This window comes from Melozone crissalis, unplaced genomic scaffold (assembly GCF_028551555.1).
Source record: "Melozone crissalis strain CALT ecotype California unplaced genomic scaffold, PUWL_Pcris_2 ptg000007l_1, whole genome shotgun sequence".
Classification (NCBI taxonomy): Eukaryota; Metazoa; Chordata; class Aves; order Passeriformes; family Passerellidae; genus Melozone; species Melozone crissalis.
The window spans coordinates 1,962,078-1,977,339 of record NW_026535785.1 but is presented as its reverse complement, the minus strand read 5'-3'; the positions used below and the strand labels follow the sequence as shown (position 1 = coordinate 1,977,339).

General features: G+C 43.9%; 1 protein-coding gene across 2 annotated transcripts in view; it reads left to right on the top strand.

Moving 5' to 3' along the window:
* BANP (BTG3 associated nuclear protein) overlaps positions 1-15,262 on the top strand; it is a 114,197-nt gene that overhangs the window by 14,018 nt on the left and 84,917 nt on the right. For both annotated transcript variants that reach the window (XM_054269551.1, XM_054269552.1), the window contains exons 4-5: positions 510-709; positions 15,006-15,128. In XM_054269551.1, the coding sequence (XP_054125526.1) occupies positions 510-709; positions 15,006-15,128 (323 nt within the window). The remainder of the gene's footprint in view (positions 1-509; positions 710-15,005; positions 15,129-15,262) is intronic.

Here is a 15,262-nt window from a genome sequence, read left to right as displayed (position 1 = left end):
TTCAAAAAGATTGCTTAGCAAAACAGATTTTATTTATTTGCTTTTCTCGATTTGCTGTTCAGCAGGAAGCTGAAGTGAGTGGCATTAATTGTCTCCGAGATTTTTTGTGTTGATACAATTTCCACTGCAATTTATCTGTTTGGACAGGAAAAAAACTTACTAACTTTATCCAGGAGGATGCATCCAGAGATTTATAATCCTTTTGTTTTCACATGTGGGCTGCAAGGCTTTGGCAAGTCATTAGAAATGATTTTGCAGCGGATGAAATCATCCTGACAAAGTGCTTAGGTGAAAATGGCTTTGGCTGGGCTGCTTTTGGCTCCCAACTAAAGATCTGGAAGAATGTGAGCCTGCTGAAACGCTCCTGGATGTCATCAGGGGTGGATTTTGTCACTAGGCAGGCTGTGAGTTCCTTTAGGATTGCTGCCCAGTCACGTTTGTGTGGAGCTTCCTCGGGAGCGGGGGTGAGCTCGGAGCGCTCAGCGCGGGTTCTTCTCCTCCCTCCGCAGTCGTTCCTGTACTCCATCAACCAGACCATATGCCTGAGGCTGGACAGCATCGAGGCCAAGCTGCTGGCCCTGGAGGCCACCTGCAAATCCCTGGAGGAGAAGCTGGACCTGGTCATGAACAAGCAGCACAGCCCCATCCAGGTGCCCATGGTGGCCGGGTCCCCGCTGGGCGCCACCCAGACCTGCAATAAAGTCCGATGGTAAGGACACAGCACTGCCCGCTGCCCTAAAACCCCCCAAATGCAGGAGCTGGATGTTCCTGCTCCCTGTGCAGCTGGCAAGAGGCTGCTGCTGGAGGTAGAGTTCATTTATCTTCTTGAAGGTAATTTTTGTAGCAGTTTTGTGATGTTACTCAGAAGCAGATGCTGGTCCAGGGACAGTTTGCAGCTCTTCCCACATTTCATCCTGACTTAAACCAGACTCCTTCATCCATCTCCTGGAAAAGCCTCAGCAGCTCTTTCAGACAGGTTTTTGAGACTTGCTCTGCTTTTATTTATAGCTGTTTTGACTTAATGAGTTCATCATCATTCTAATTGCTTCTCATTTTACTTCTCTTCACCAGAAGTACAATGGACGGTGTTTTATGAACTTGTTTGCAAAAGAACCCTGCTAGAAAAATATCTCTGCTTTTTTTGGAGTTAGAAGCTGGAGGTGGAAAATCTGTTGAATAATCTAATGCTGAAAGATTTCGCTGAAAGATCAGGCTTGACCTGCAGTCCCTTTGTGTCTCACTCCCCTAATGTGGTTTTAAATACCTAAATCTTGATGTGTCTGTCATCTTATCATCGAGGTGATCCCAGCCAGAGAAATCTGCTTAACAAAAGACTCTTTTCTCCAACACTTCTTCCTCCTTTTTCATGGTTTTTTTATAGCTGGAAAACACTTCATACTGCTCTGAATAACTACTTTTTACTCTCCATTACAAAGGGGTGTGCAGGCATTTAATTTTTCTTTTAAGCACGTGCTGTGTCTGCTTTTACCTCTGCTTTTGAGGGCTTCATACACTGAAAAGATTAATTATGGCTGAGCTGTGTAATAACAGACACAAAGTACCTGCAATAAAGACTTGGATCACAGAGGGAGCAACCAGACTTTTACACCAGGGCTTTTGCTAAATACTCCTTTCTCAATAATTGTTTCTTCAAGAGCCTTCTTGTCATTAGTTTAGAGATGTCCAAGTTCTTGTGCACGAGCTGAACTTTTTGCTGTGGTTTTTGCACAAAAGGCTTCAGAAACCTTTTCAGGAACCCACAGCCCCTTTGGGACCCTATTAATTCATGCTCAGTGAATGCTTTCCTCTGTAAATTGTACTGTTTTGAGTTTCTGGAGGAATTTGTCAGACTTGAGCTGCTTGGTTTGGTTTGGTTTGTTTTTTAATCTCTGCAACCATCAGAAATCTGTCCTGGCTGTTGATTGTACTTCATCTTTTGGTTTGGGTTGCAGATTTTTGCTGACAGCTCCTCAGCCGGTCTGACACCATCATTTAGATACAAGTCTTGAAGAAAGCAGCAATCTCTGCCCCAAATATTTGTTGCTGTTGGTCTGAAGTTGCACATTATCAGAGGTGTGATGCCAGGAGAGCACTGAGGGCTTTTTGTTCTGCAGCAGACTGTGGCCTGTGGGACTCGAGAGAAAATAGGGCTGGATGTGTTGAATTTGGCACTGGGGACACTCCATTTGCACAGGGACAGAATGTTTCTATGAATTCCCTGCCTTTCATCCACAAATCCCTTTAGCACTTGTTGATTGTTTCCAATTAAAGGCTGTTCCTTTGTACCAGCTCTGAATCCTTCCCTCTCCCCCATCCATCACAGGAGGCAGAGCTTCCCATAAGTTTGGGATAGGGATTTTCAGATTCTCCACAGGAATGGGATTCTCCAGCCTCCTCCTCCTCCTCCTGCCGCCAAACTCATGCTGCTGTAACAAAAAGTTGTGGTTATTAAAGGCTGTCAGGGAAGATGGTGCTGCACTGCCAGGAGAGCAGCTCTTGGGGAAAAATGGGAATAAATCCAGTATATACCTCAGGATCCTGGCTGAGAATTGGGGCTGTGGGAATCCATGAGCTGCTGGGTGGGGACTGGCCTTGATTCTGCCCCTCAGGTGAGACCCCACCTGCAGAGCTGCCCCAGCACAGGAGGGACCTGGAGCTGCTGGACAGAGCCCAGAGGATGGAGGATGAGCAGAGGATGGAGCAGGAAGGCTGGCAGAGCTGGGATTGTTCACCTGGACAGGAGGAGCTTTGGGGTGACCTCACTGTGGCCTTCCAGGACCTGAAAGAGCTGCAGGAAAGATGGAGAAGGACTTTGGACAGGACCCAGGGAATGGCTCCCACTGCCAGAGGGCAGGGCTAGGTGGCATATTGGGAAGGAATTGTTCCCTGGGAGGATGGCAGGCCCTGGCACAGATGCCCAGAGAAGCTGTGGCTGCCCCTGTGTAGGCACTGAGTTTGTGGTGACTGGAGTGGGGCTGGCACAGCCCAGCCCTAACTGGGCACAGTGTAAGGAGCAGGAGAGCAGCACTGACAGCAACGAGCCATGGAATGCCCAGGGGTGCTGGGCAACCACCAGGGAGCAGAGGGCACCCAGGGGCAGGGCATGAATAGAGGGCACCCAGGGGCAGGGCATGAACAGGAGGGGACAGAGGGCACATAGGGGCAGGGCGTGGACATCAGGGAGCAAAGGGCACACAGGTGCAGGGCATGAATGTGAGGGGCACATAGGTGCAGGGCATGAGCATCAGGGAGCAGAAGGCACCCAGGGGCAGGGCATGAATGTGAGGGAGCAGAGGGCACCCAGGGGCAGGGCATGAATAGAGGGCACCAAGGGGCGGGGCATGAATGTGAGGGAGCAGAGGGCACACAGGTGCAGGGCATGAACTTGAGGGGCACACAGGTGCAGGGCGTGAGCATCAGGGAGCAGAGGGCACCCAGGGGCAGGGCATGGTCATCAGGGAGCAGAGGGCACACAGGTGCAGGGCATGAGCATCAGGGAACAGAGGGCACCCAGTGGCAGGGCATCGTCATCAGGGAGCAGAGGGCACACAGGTGCAGGGCATGAACAGGAGGGAGCAGAGGGCACACAGGTGCAGGGCATGAACTTGAGGGGCACACAGATGCAGGGCATGAACATGAATGAACAGAGGGCACACAGGTGCAGGGCATGAGGGAGCAGAGGGCACACAGGTGCAGGGCATGAGGGAGCAGAGGGCACACAGGTGCAGGGCATGAGGGAGCAGAGGGCACACAGGTGTAGGGCATGAGGGAACAGAGGGCACACAGGTGCAGGGCATGAGGGAGCAGAGGGCACACAGGTGCAGGGCATGAGAGAGCAGAGGGCACACAGGTGCAGGGCATGAGGGAGCAGAGGGCACACAGGTGCAGGGCATGAACAGGAGGGAGCAGAGGGCACACAGGTGCAGGGCATGAACATGAATGAACAGAGGGCACACAGGTGCAGGGCATGAGGGAGCAGAAGGCACACAGGTGCAGGGCATGAACAGGAGGGAGCAGAGGGCACATAGGTGCAGGGCATGAACATGAATGAACAGAGGGCACACAGGTGCAGGGCATGAACAGAGGGCACACAGGTGCAGGGCATGAGGGAGCAGAGGGCACACAGGTGCAGGGCATGAACAGAGGGCACACAGGTGCAGGGCATGAGGGAACAGAGGGCACACAGGTGCAGGGCATGAGGGAGCAGAGGGCACACAGGTGCAGGGCATGAACAGAGGGCACACAGGTGCAGGGCATGAGGGAGCAGAGGGCACACAGGTGCAGGGCATGAACAGGAGGGAGCAGAGGGCACACAGGTGCAGGGCATGAACAGAGGGCACACAGGTGCAGGGCATGAAGATCAGCGGATAAAAGGCTGGCCTGAAGGACAGAGGAGCAGCTGCTGCCGCCTTCTGAAGCGGCAGGGTGTTACTCTGTGTGGGCAGGACCTGAAGCCTTCTGCTGAGGTACGGTGTTACTGTGGGTGGGGAATGCTTAAAGCCTTCTGGAATTGTGTGCTGGTACCCTGCATATCATCAAATTAAAACGGTCTGTTTGGAATCATAAGGTTTTTAAAGGGTACTGAAGAAGTGGAAGTAAAGTTTGGATGCTTTTGAGTAAAATAATTTGGTAAAGTGAGATTTCAGTTTAGGGGGTGAGAATTTGAATGGATTTTCATAACTTCATGAACCGGGCCACAAAATTGTTGCTTTTCCACATACACCATGGTGTGTGCTGTGACACCCCTGGAAGTGCCCAAGGCCAGGCTGGAGGTGTTCAGATGAAAATGGAGAAAATCCAGAGGTAAATGGAGCTCAGGTGTTTTCCTGCACCTATTTTTTTTGCTACAGTTAAAAAACAGACCACAAACATCTGGTTCTGTTCCATATGTATGTGTGGGTAATTGACAAAAAGTATAGAGATAAAAACATTTATATTTTGTCTTTAATGAGAGTGGGATAGTAGTAAATGGAACTGTAGATTAATTGCACTCAATTAATGAGCCAAAATCCATCCTGGTGTCCTTGAACAAAACTCGTTGGGGGTTGAACATTGGCTAATTAATGTGGCTAATTAATCCTCAGATGCAGTTTTGTACCAGATGGGATGTTTGAGTTTGCTGTGTTTTTGTAGGTGTGGATCATTGAAATGTTTGTTTTACCATTGAATTTAATCAGCAGAACAATTTAATTGAATTTGGAGAACAAGACCTGTCCACCCACTTTGCAATGTGCCATTTGGCAGAGCCCCCTGGCTCCACATCCCCCAAATTCCAGAGCTGGGTTTCTGCTCATTGTTTCCTTGCTTACAAGTGGGTTTGGGGTCAAATAATGCAAAATTGGGAACTGAGATGATCTTAAATGAGGTTGTAAAGCAGAGAATGTGGTGTGGAATGAATTGTAGGGGGACTGTTCTAGATTTAGCAAAAATACTTTTGCTTCTCCATAAAACCTTTAGGAAAACAAAGAAACCTAAAGAAATATAATCAAAGCATTGGTGTATAAACCCTAAAATAGCCAGAATTCTATTTTTAAAATTTATATATATATCTATATATTTATTCTTTCTGTGAGTTACAAACCTCTTGGCCAACCTAATTGCATTTTTATCAGGAGGATTTTTACTGATTATAATAAACTATCCCACTATGCTAATCCAGACTTTTAGAAGAAATAATAATTCCTCAGCCCTTATCAGTGAGCAGTGGCTGCTGAGTCTCTTCCCTGTGTTCACTGCAGTTGATATTATAACTCATTAGGGGATGTAAACCACTTTATATCCTTTTATTTCACTCAGTGATAAATAAATTAACATTGGGAACCTTCAGGATTTTTGCTGGTTTTAACTCAATTTAAGAGCTAATTGTTCCTTCTTGGAATTGCTTCTGAAGACCCTGAATTTGCAGGAGGATTTTAATTGATTTATTTGGGAACAAAGCATGGATTGAGGATCAGGCAGGGTGAAGGGTTTCTTTTCAAGGTGCAGGTCCATGAATCAGCCTGGAAAAATATTTCCTTGGAAAGAGATTCAGCCCTGGAGACAGCCCAGCAGTGCCTGGGGCTGAGAGGGAGTCAGATACAGAGTCAGAAATTGGGGGTGAGTTCTCAAGGTTTGATTTGGAGAAGCTTTGGAGTCACCCAGGTTTGCAGGAATTCTACAGCAATCCAGGTTTATCTCTCCATTATTTATCCTTGGCTTTTCCTGGGGCCCCACCCAGCAGCAAATGTGCAAAAAGTGAATTTTGGGAGGGAATTTTGTGGGAATTTCCACGACCACAGCTGGACTTTTGTCCTTGTTGGGATGGAGGAATTCCCAACTTTCCATGTCTGGCATGGGAGCAAACGTTTCTTTGGAATTCCATAAATAATTACCAACAATTCTTTAGAATATTTGAGTTCTGGGATTCTCCCAGTTGGAATTCTGGGGCTGTTTTCCTGAAGGATTGAGGAGGAAGGGGCTGCAGGAGAATGGCACAATTGTTTGGGGTCTGTTCTCACCATTTCATTTTGGTCAATATTGACTGTGAGAAAATCATCATTGACACCTCATGAATTAAAAAATCCTGCTTAGAATCACAAGATTTTTAAAGAGTTCAGAAGACATGGGAGGAAAATTTGGCTATTTTTGAGTAAAATAATTTGATAAAGTGAAATTTCAGTTTAGGGGGTGAGAATTTGAATGGTTTTTCATAATTTTGTGGACTGGGCCACAAAATTTCTGCTTTTCCAGCCTTTGGAGTCCCCTGTTTTCAGTTCTGATAGGGAGATCAAGGGGTTTCCACACATCATTTGTGTATGAACTCTGTGTTTGCAGGCTGAGTTTGTGAATTGTGTTTGTGTGGTTTGTACATGAGGGAAGTCAGTGTTTGTCACCTTGGTGCCAGCCCTGAGCAGTGTTTCAGCCTGCAGGAATTGTTGTGCCTTGGGACATGAGGTGAAAACCCCAAATTCCTTCTTGAGGTGTAGTAGGAGAAGTTTCTCTTAAATTACAGTTCTGTCCTGCATTCAAAAATTGAGTTTATAAACAGAACAAATGAAATAAAGGCATTATTAGATTATCTGTCAGCTCCTTTTTCTTTATCCAGAGTTCTGTTGTTTCTTTGGCTGTGGAATTAAAAAAAAGCCTCCAAAACTTGTCATCTTTAATTCCCTGGAAAACACAACAGTGCTTTCCAAAATCTCCTAATTTATCACAAAATGTGTCAGCCTCAACCTTTTGAGATTTAATTTTATTTTGCCTTCCTGGCCACGTGGATTTCATAGAGAAGATTTCTGTGATCTGTTTGATTTATCACCACCAGTTGATTATTGAAAATAGGTTGATTATTGAAAATAAGGGCTGAGATTTTTATGAATTCCAAATTCCCCCAGGATTAGGAGGAAGTGGCCTCTTGCATTAATCAGCTCAGTTTTGTGGAATTTCACATTCCAGGAGTGTTGCACTCGGATTTTGGGGAGCCAAGGGCCCAGAATTTGTTGATAAATTGGAGGCAGTGTCTGACTTGCAACATTTCAGGGGAAAGATAAAAGTCAGTTATGGAATGGAACCAAAAATTTACCATCATCCCTTCAGCTGGGTTTTACAGAGTTCAGTAATTCCTGCATGGATGGGGTGGAATTCATTTATACAACTTCAGACTGACCAAGATTTGAACTGTGGATTCCTTCTCCCCACTGCAGTTTCTCTAAGTTAATGGTTTCTGATGAAATATCATTTCTGAGAGTCCAATAATTCAACTGAGAGCTGAGCAAGTAGCAGCTGATGATTTAGGGCTGAGAAAAGGATGGAAAAAGTGGTTTGGATCTTTGTAATTGCACTGGTGCTGTTTCAAATGTGCCTGTCAGGCTTAAACCACCAAAATAAACTTATAAAAAGAGGTGGTTTTGAATTCTTAAAGAGAATTTACACTGAAAATCAGATTTGAGGTGATAAAGCTCCTTCAGGTTTCAGATGTGTTACCAGGTTTGAGATTTTATTTTTTTGCTAAGAAATTGGGCATTTTCCCTGTTAACTTAGCTCAGGATAAACGTGAAACCCTTTAATTTGGGAGGTTTGCAGGATTGCTGTTCACTCTTGGCCACGTGTAGATAAACAGTTTATTTATTTATTACCACTCACTGAAACACTTGCTTTGGGGCAGAGACCTCAGGGAATCCTTTTGTTCTGTTTAAAATCAACTTCCTTTCATTGTAAGGGTGTCTGGGAAAGGGAAAAAAGAGAAATACATGGGAATCAAACAGGATTTGGGTTTAGACACAGATTAGGGGACATTTACCACTCTAATTACTGTCTAAGAACATTTAAAATCAATTATAACATATTAAAATGTGGGTTAAGCTTGCCAAATCCCATCGATGAGATGAATTCCAGGGAAAGCAAAACATTGAATTCCATGGTTCCATTAGCACAGCCAGGAGTATTATTATTGTTATTATTTTTGAATTTATAGCACTAAATATATTAATAATATCAATATTATAACTATATAATAACATACAATATATTGTAATAATATTGTTATTCCATATATAGTAAATAAATGGATAAATGAATAAATTGAAAGGTGCATGAAGTGGAATTTGGTTCAGGCCTTTGTAGGGCTCATCTTTGCTTTCTGCCTAAAGAAACAATTAAAAATCATTATATTTAATAAAAGTAGGCAGGCCTTTACCCCATGGATGTTGCAAAATTGGATCATGTTTAGTGAAACTGTACAAATCTTTATCAGTGTGAAGCAGAGCACTGGGTTGTGAAAGGCTGTGTTACACACAATATATTTAATTTATTGAGCAGACAATAAACAGAAGGGGGCAGAAAAGCCTTATTTATCCTTTTGGGTTCCAGTTTAAATTCCTGGCAGAATTTAAATATTTTGAATGGTGCAGTCACTGGGAATTTGAAAATTCAGGAGTAAAAGCAGACCCTGGAAACTTTTCCTGTAGGTTGGGGAGTTAATTCTGCCTGTGCAAGAAAGTGAATGGAGAGCAGGTAATCAATTAGTGATTAAAGGGACAAGGTTTGGAAATGACAGGGATTTAGGGGTGTCCCAGGATAATCTGTGTACCAGTTTAGAGTAGTTTAAAACACCAGTAATTCTATTTTTAAAAATCCCAAAACTACTAGTTTGCTTTTGGAAAATCATATAATAATTGAAACTTAGTCATTTAAAACACTCGAGTTTGAAAAAAAGAAATAATTTCTTTATTTCAGTGGGTTTGGAGGGCCCAGTTTTACTTGAAGCAGGATGGGAAGGAGCAATAGAAGGATTCCCCAGGATGAGCCACCCTAAAAGGTTGGAATTGCTGATCCTGGAGGTCTTTTCCACCCTTTGTGGCTCCAGAACCTCTCCCAGATCTCGCTGAGGTTGGAGCCCCTGTTCCATCTGCTTTCCTTGGCAGCAGCCGCCCCTTCACTGCTGCATCTCCACCCCTAAAACCCCCTAAAACCCCTTGGAATGTCTTTCCAAACAGCATTCCCCCCTTTTTTTTTAGGAACTGTACATTTTTGCATATCTTGAGCTCCATCTCTTTGTTCCATGAGCAGGAAATCTGCTCCCAATAACTCCTGAAATTGTGTTTTTCATACCAAGGGAAGAGCAGGATTTCTTTAGGGTGCCCTCAGGGGATCTGGAAATTTGAGATTTAATCCCTAATTTTATTCCAAGCATCCTTGGAATGGCTGGAAGTTGTCTGTGGTGGTGGCAAGGGCACAGAGCTGGCTGGGAACTTGGAAAAGCAGAATTACCTGGTGGGAATTATTTACAAACCCCCAGAAGGAGCTCAGAGGTGTTTGCAGGAACCTGATATTGTATTTATTTGTTACCTGGTCATCAGTGAGCCTTCATTTCCTGTAATTAATATTTTGAAATCCAATTAATAACACTGCCTCCTCCACCCCCAAGATTTGAGTGCTTAAATCTAAATTTAATTTAGTGCTATCAAACTTCTGCTGATACCAGAATTTGTCAGAAAATCAGGAAAACCATCTCAACGTAACTAATTGCAAAATGAAGAATTCCAAATCTTTCTCCTGCTTCAAACTGTGTTTTCTAAACATCCAGAATTTCTATTTTAATCAATAATTTCACTCCTGGAACGTGCTGAGGGTCAGGGCAGCTGCCTCATTTCCCAGTGAGCACAATCTCCACGTGCTGCAGTGCTGCTCCTTATCTGCCTCAGGAAGTTAAGGCTCAAAGCAGGGTAATAACTGTAAATTTCTTCCCAGACTGGCTGAAAACACGATATCTCTGCTGTTGTATTTTTATGAGTACATTTATCTTCAAAAAGGGTGGTATTGACCTGCTGCTTATGGCATGACCTGGCCTTTTCTTGGCCATAATCAAAAGGAGAAGATTGATAATTAATATAATTTCCAGCACTTTTCAATCCTGGTTATGTCACACGTTGCCTGGATGGGTTTTCCCCCCATGTTTATTATTATTTCCCCCTCATGTTTATTATTATGTCCCCATGTTTATTTCCCCCATGTTTATTTCCATTTTTCCTTTTAAAAATATTTTTAAAGTTTTTTCCTCATTTTTTATTTAAAAAAATTGTATTTTCTCTTTATCCCTTTTTTATTATATATATATTTTTCTAATTTTTCTTGGGTTTTTTTCCTGCTTTTTTTGTTATTTTTCCTAGTTTTGTGTATTTCTTAAAAACAAAGTGTTCCTTGTCCCTGTGCCACCACACTTAATTTTTACAGTTTCAGCTGTGTTCAAAATAAGAGATTTTAAAATTTTGTTGTATTTTTTTAAACCAAGATCTAAAATAATTTGTGTCCCCATCGAGGTGGTGGAAAATCTCTGGAGGAACAAGCCTGGCTTGGGAACAGGAGGGTTTGAGTTGATGAGCTCCTTGGAAATGGGTGGTGTCATTTTGGAGTTTGGTTCTCCAGGTGGGTTCAGCTTTTCTCAGAGCACAATAATCCCCAGGAGAGTTTAACAGCTTTAAAAATTGGGTTAAAATTAAATTTAAAAAAATTAAATTAATCTTAAAGCCGGTAATTGATGTTCTCCTGCCTCCAGCCAACCAGAGACTCCTCTGTAGCTAAAGATGGATTCTGTAACTTGGAAAATCTCTGATTTGTACTGAGTTGGGTTGAAAATTCAACAGTGACTGTGTTTAAATTGTTTGGCTAAAGCAGCATTTGCTTTATCTTTCATTATAAATTGCTCCCAGGCCTCTCAGCTCCAGTTTTTCCGTCCCTGCCTGTTGGACTTTGTCTTGTCCTGTTCCTGGGGTCTCTGCTCTGGGGGATGTCCAGGATCCAAAGAGAATTTTTAATCCTCAGCTCTCTGGAAATGATGGATGCCACTGCTGCTTTTTTGGCAGTTTCCTGTGCCTGGACCGTGAATTTGGGGATTGAAATTTGAATTGTTCAGGTGCCTGTGCACAGTGTGCTTGCTGACAGGTCTGTTCATTTTGGGGCATCCACCCAAAGGCATTTCATGGATTCTGTGCCACTTGGTGGCTTTGCTGCACTGGCAGATCCTGGGTGGGTTTTCTCTCCCTTTTTGGACAGGGATCCTTAACTCTGCCAGCAGCAGGCAAAGGAAGCAGGTGGCCATCAGGAGGAAGGAGCACTGGGACATTATCTGCCTAAATAATGATGAAAAGATGTAAAAAGGGGCTGTTGTTAAGGATGAACACGAGTGTTAGTGAAAGATAAACCAGGGATAAAATAAGGAAAACAGCACATTGTACAACAATATTTGTTATATTTAGATTTTCTCCCTGCTGGAGATAATTGTGATATTCCTCCACACGTGAACTGTACATTTCAATTTTAATTTAAACTGGGAAATAGCAGAGTTCAAGGGCTCTTTTCCAGCCTGGCTTTCCTTTAGGCTGCAGAGTTTTCCAGCAGGAATTCCAGCTCCTCTTCCCATCAATGCTTCTCCATGAGCTGATCCATGGGAGTGAGGACAAAGGGAAGAACCTGCCTGAAAATCTCACTCTAAGTTATTTTCATTCTTTAGAGAAACACTTTTGATTCTCATGGAAGAGAGAAATGTCAGTTCATTCCTTCTGCCTGATTCTTCTCTCTCTCCAAATGGAAAGCTCAGCTGGGAAGAGGAGGAGAGGATGGTCCTGGCATTGCCAAAAGTTCTTTTCTGTCTCTGGCTGCACTCTGGGTGATTGGCAGCTTATTGGCAATGGAGCCCCAGCCTTTAAGATGAATGATCAGATCTGACTCACACATTTTCCATACTGAAAATGACCTTTGCCAGCAATTTCCTTATGCAAAATATAGACTGGCCTTTTGTATTAAAAAAAATAAAAAATCAGAGGCTGAATAAGCAATCATTAATTGACATGTTTATTTTTTAGGAATATTTTCACCTGTAATTTGACAGATTATTCAGTAAACTGCATTAAAAAATTCCCAAATATCTGCAGGTTGAATGCATTTAAATTTTTTTTTTAGAGAGTTGTGTTCAAGAAGAGGCAAATTGCTGCTCCAGTCTCTCCAAGTGCTAATGCTTGTGGGGAAAGGAGTATGTGAGCACAAATGGAAAGTTCTGGGGCCTGTGCACTCACTCTGGGTTTGTGAAACTCCCCCTGACCCCTGGAATATTTCCCTTCCATCTTCCCCTGAGTACTGGCAGCACTCAGAATTGCTTCCCTTGGGGTCTGAGGGAATATCCAAAGCTTTCCTCCTCCTCCTTTGTGCTCTCTGTGTTTTAGTACAGAGGGAATGGTTAAAGCTGTTTCATCTTCAGAAAGAGATGGAGAGATTGAAGAAAGGAATTGGAATAATCCAGGGATGCACTTAGCTTTAATGAATTCTAATAGATTTTTGTCAGCTTGGCCCAATATTTTGATTTTATGTAGAATTCCATTATTTATTTTGTGTCAATTCATCAGATTTCTAAATAAATCTGAAAACAGGGACTGGAACGTCTCCCAGGGAAGCAAATTCTTTATCACCCTCCACAGGTCCCTGCCAGGAGGGTGCAGCCAGGTGGGAATTGGGCTCTGCTCCCAGGTCCAGGATGGGAGGGAGCAGCCTCAAGCTGCTCCTGGGGAGGTCCAGATTGGATATCAGGAAGAATTTCAAGCAAGTCCATAAAAATGAACATTCCTAAGACAAAGCAACCCCCCTCAATTCCTTATTTTATGCCAATTTTCACTGCTAAGGCTTTTATTTTTTTCTTCAGATACAAACTTAATAAGAGCAAAATGCTAAGGACTTTCTAAATGTAATTTTATTGCATTTATCTCTCCAGTTGAATTTAATTATTCAGAGTCTTCATTAAAAAGAAGCTTTGGTAAGTGACATTTTAAACAGGCCTTCAGAAGTGATTGCAAGGGAGATGCTGATAAAGAACAGCGTCTGAAAGGAAGTGTCAAATACTTGAACATTTTAAACTGGGATGTGAGGACTTGCAGGGCAGCTCTTTGGATAATTTGGGCAATGTAATGAGCACACACACGATGCTGCTGGCCTGGGAGCTGCCAGCACTGCCACATCTCCCTCTTTTATCAAGTGTTTGGTAGGGTTTTAAATGTTTGGTGCAGAGAAAAGAGATGGAAGTTGTCTTTTTTTCAAAAATAAAAATGTGTGGGTTTTCCCCTTTTGACTGGAAGTGCCCTAAATCCTGATTCTCCAGAGAATAAAAGGAAAGCAAGAGAAGCCCCCATTTCTTTCTTTCTGAAATCTGAGCTCCACATGCACACAAGGAGCTCTGGCAGAGCCTGCCCTTGCCTGGGATGAGCCAGAATCTCCCAGAGCCTGCCCAGCTCTGCACCCTGGGTTCCCTGAGGAATCCCAGCATCGCATGCAGCCCCTGGCAGGGGGAGGCAGGGCATTGCAGCCTGGGGCTTTTGGAGCCAAAAATCCAGGGTCAAGCATTTTGTTTGTGCCAAAATTGGGATCCATTCATCCTCAGCTCCACGACAGGGCCTTATCTTTCCTTGATGACGGATAATTTGGCACTTGAGGCTTACACAGACACGAGAATGTTCAAGTGTGTGCTCTGCTGCAGCTGCAGGAAACGCACTTGCTATCACCAAATTGGCTTAATTTGTGTTTCAGTAATTAGCCAGGGGAAAATAAATGACCCCCAGTCACGTTTGGGATGTTGGAGCAGTGACAGCAAGAACAAGCTGTTTACTGTGGGGACAGCAAAGGGGAGCTAAACCAACATTTCTCTCCCTCAGTTCTCCCTGAGCACAGCAGGAACAGTTTAAGTCTGAAATCCCCACCTGGGAATATTGAGTGTGGTGTGGCAGTAATGTGAATAATCCCTGCAAACAGGTCAGGTGCCCATCTGCATGTGGAGACAGTTGTTTGTTTCATATTTCCTTTTGCATTCCAGTGTAGACTTAGCCTGTCTCAAGTTTTCCTTCTCCAGTGTCATCAGGAGTGATAAGAGAAGCTTTTTCTGGTTTCTCACACGTGAAATGATTTTGGTGTTTGATTTTGGCTTTTTAATGTGTGAAATGCACACAAGAAGTAGTTTAGTCTTGTTTTTATTCAATTGCAGTCTGGTCCTCTTTGCTCTGATGCTTCTTGTGCTGCTCATCTCCACAACCTGGAGGACAACACATGCCTTTTAACCATGCTCATTGTCCACTTTTGCAATAAATCCTTTAAAATTCTCTTTTCCTAGAAATCATCCCACTGAAACTGATGCATTACCATGTAAATTTGCCACAGCACCTCTGCACCCACTCAGATTCTCCCAGAAAGAATTCGGTGGAGCTGTGATTTACACACTTCCTCCTGTGTGTCCTGAATTGATGAATTCCTTCTTGCTTCCCCAGGGGTCGTGGACTTTTATATAATTCCACAGGAGCCATCCATCCTCTGGGAAAATCAGAGTGCTCGAGGTGGTGCCGGTGTCAGCCTCGATGGATTGCCGGCGTCAGCAGTGCCGGGAGAGGGACGAGGCCCAGGCCCTCTCTGGATTACTCAAACCAAAACCCTCTTCATGCATTATTTATAAACTTTGCTCCTTTACATTCCTGTTCCCTCTGTGATTATTTTTTTTGTAGTGTTGTCCCTCAGACCACGGTGATCCTCAACAATGACCGGCAGAACTCCATTGTGGCCAAGATGGTGGGGCAGGAGGAGCCTCTGAGCAGAGCAGCAGATTCCCTGGAGAACATCCTCAGCAAGTGAGTGCCATTCCCTGGAACCCTCCCTCCTTCCCTCCCTGGGCAGGACCACTCTCAAAGGCCAGTTTTTCCCTTCAATTAGAGGGGAAAATTGAGGAATCCTTGAGGTAATAATGGGGGAAAGATTGAACCTG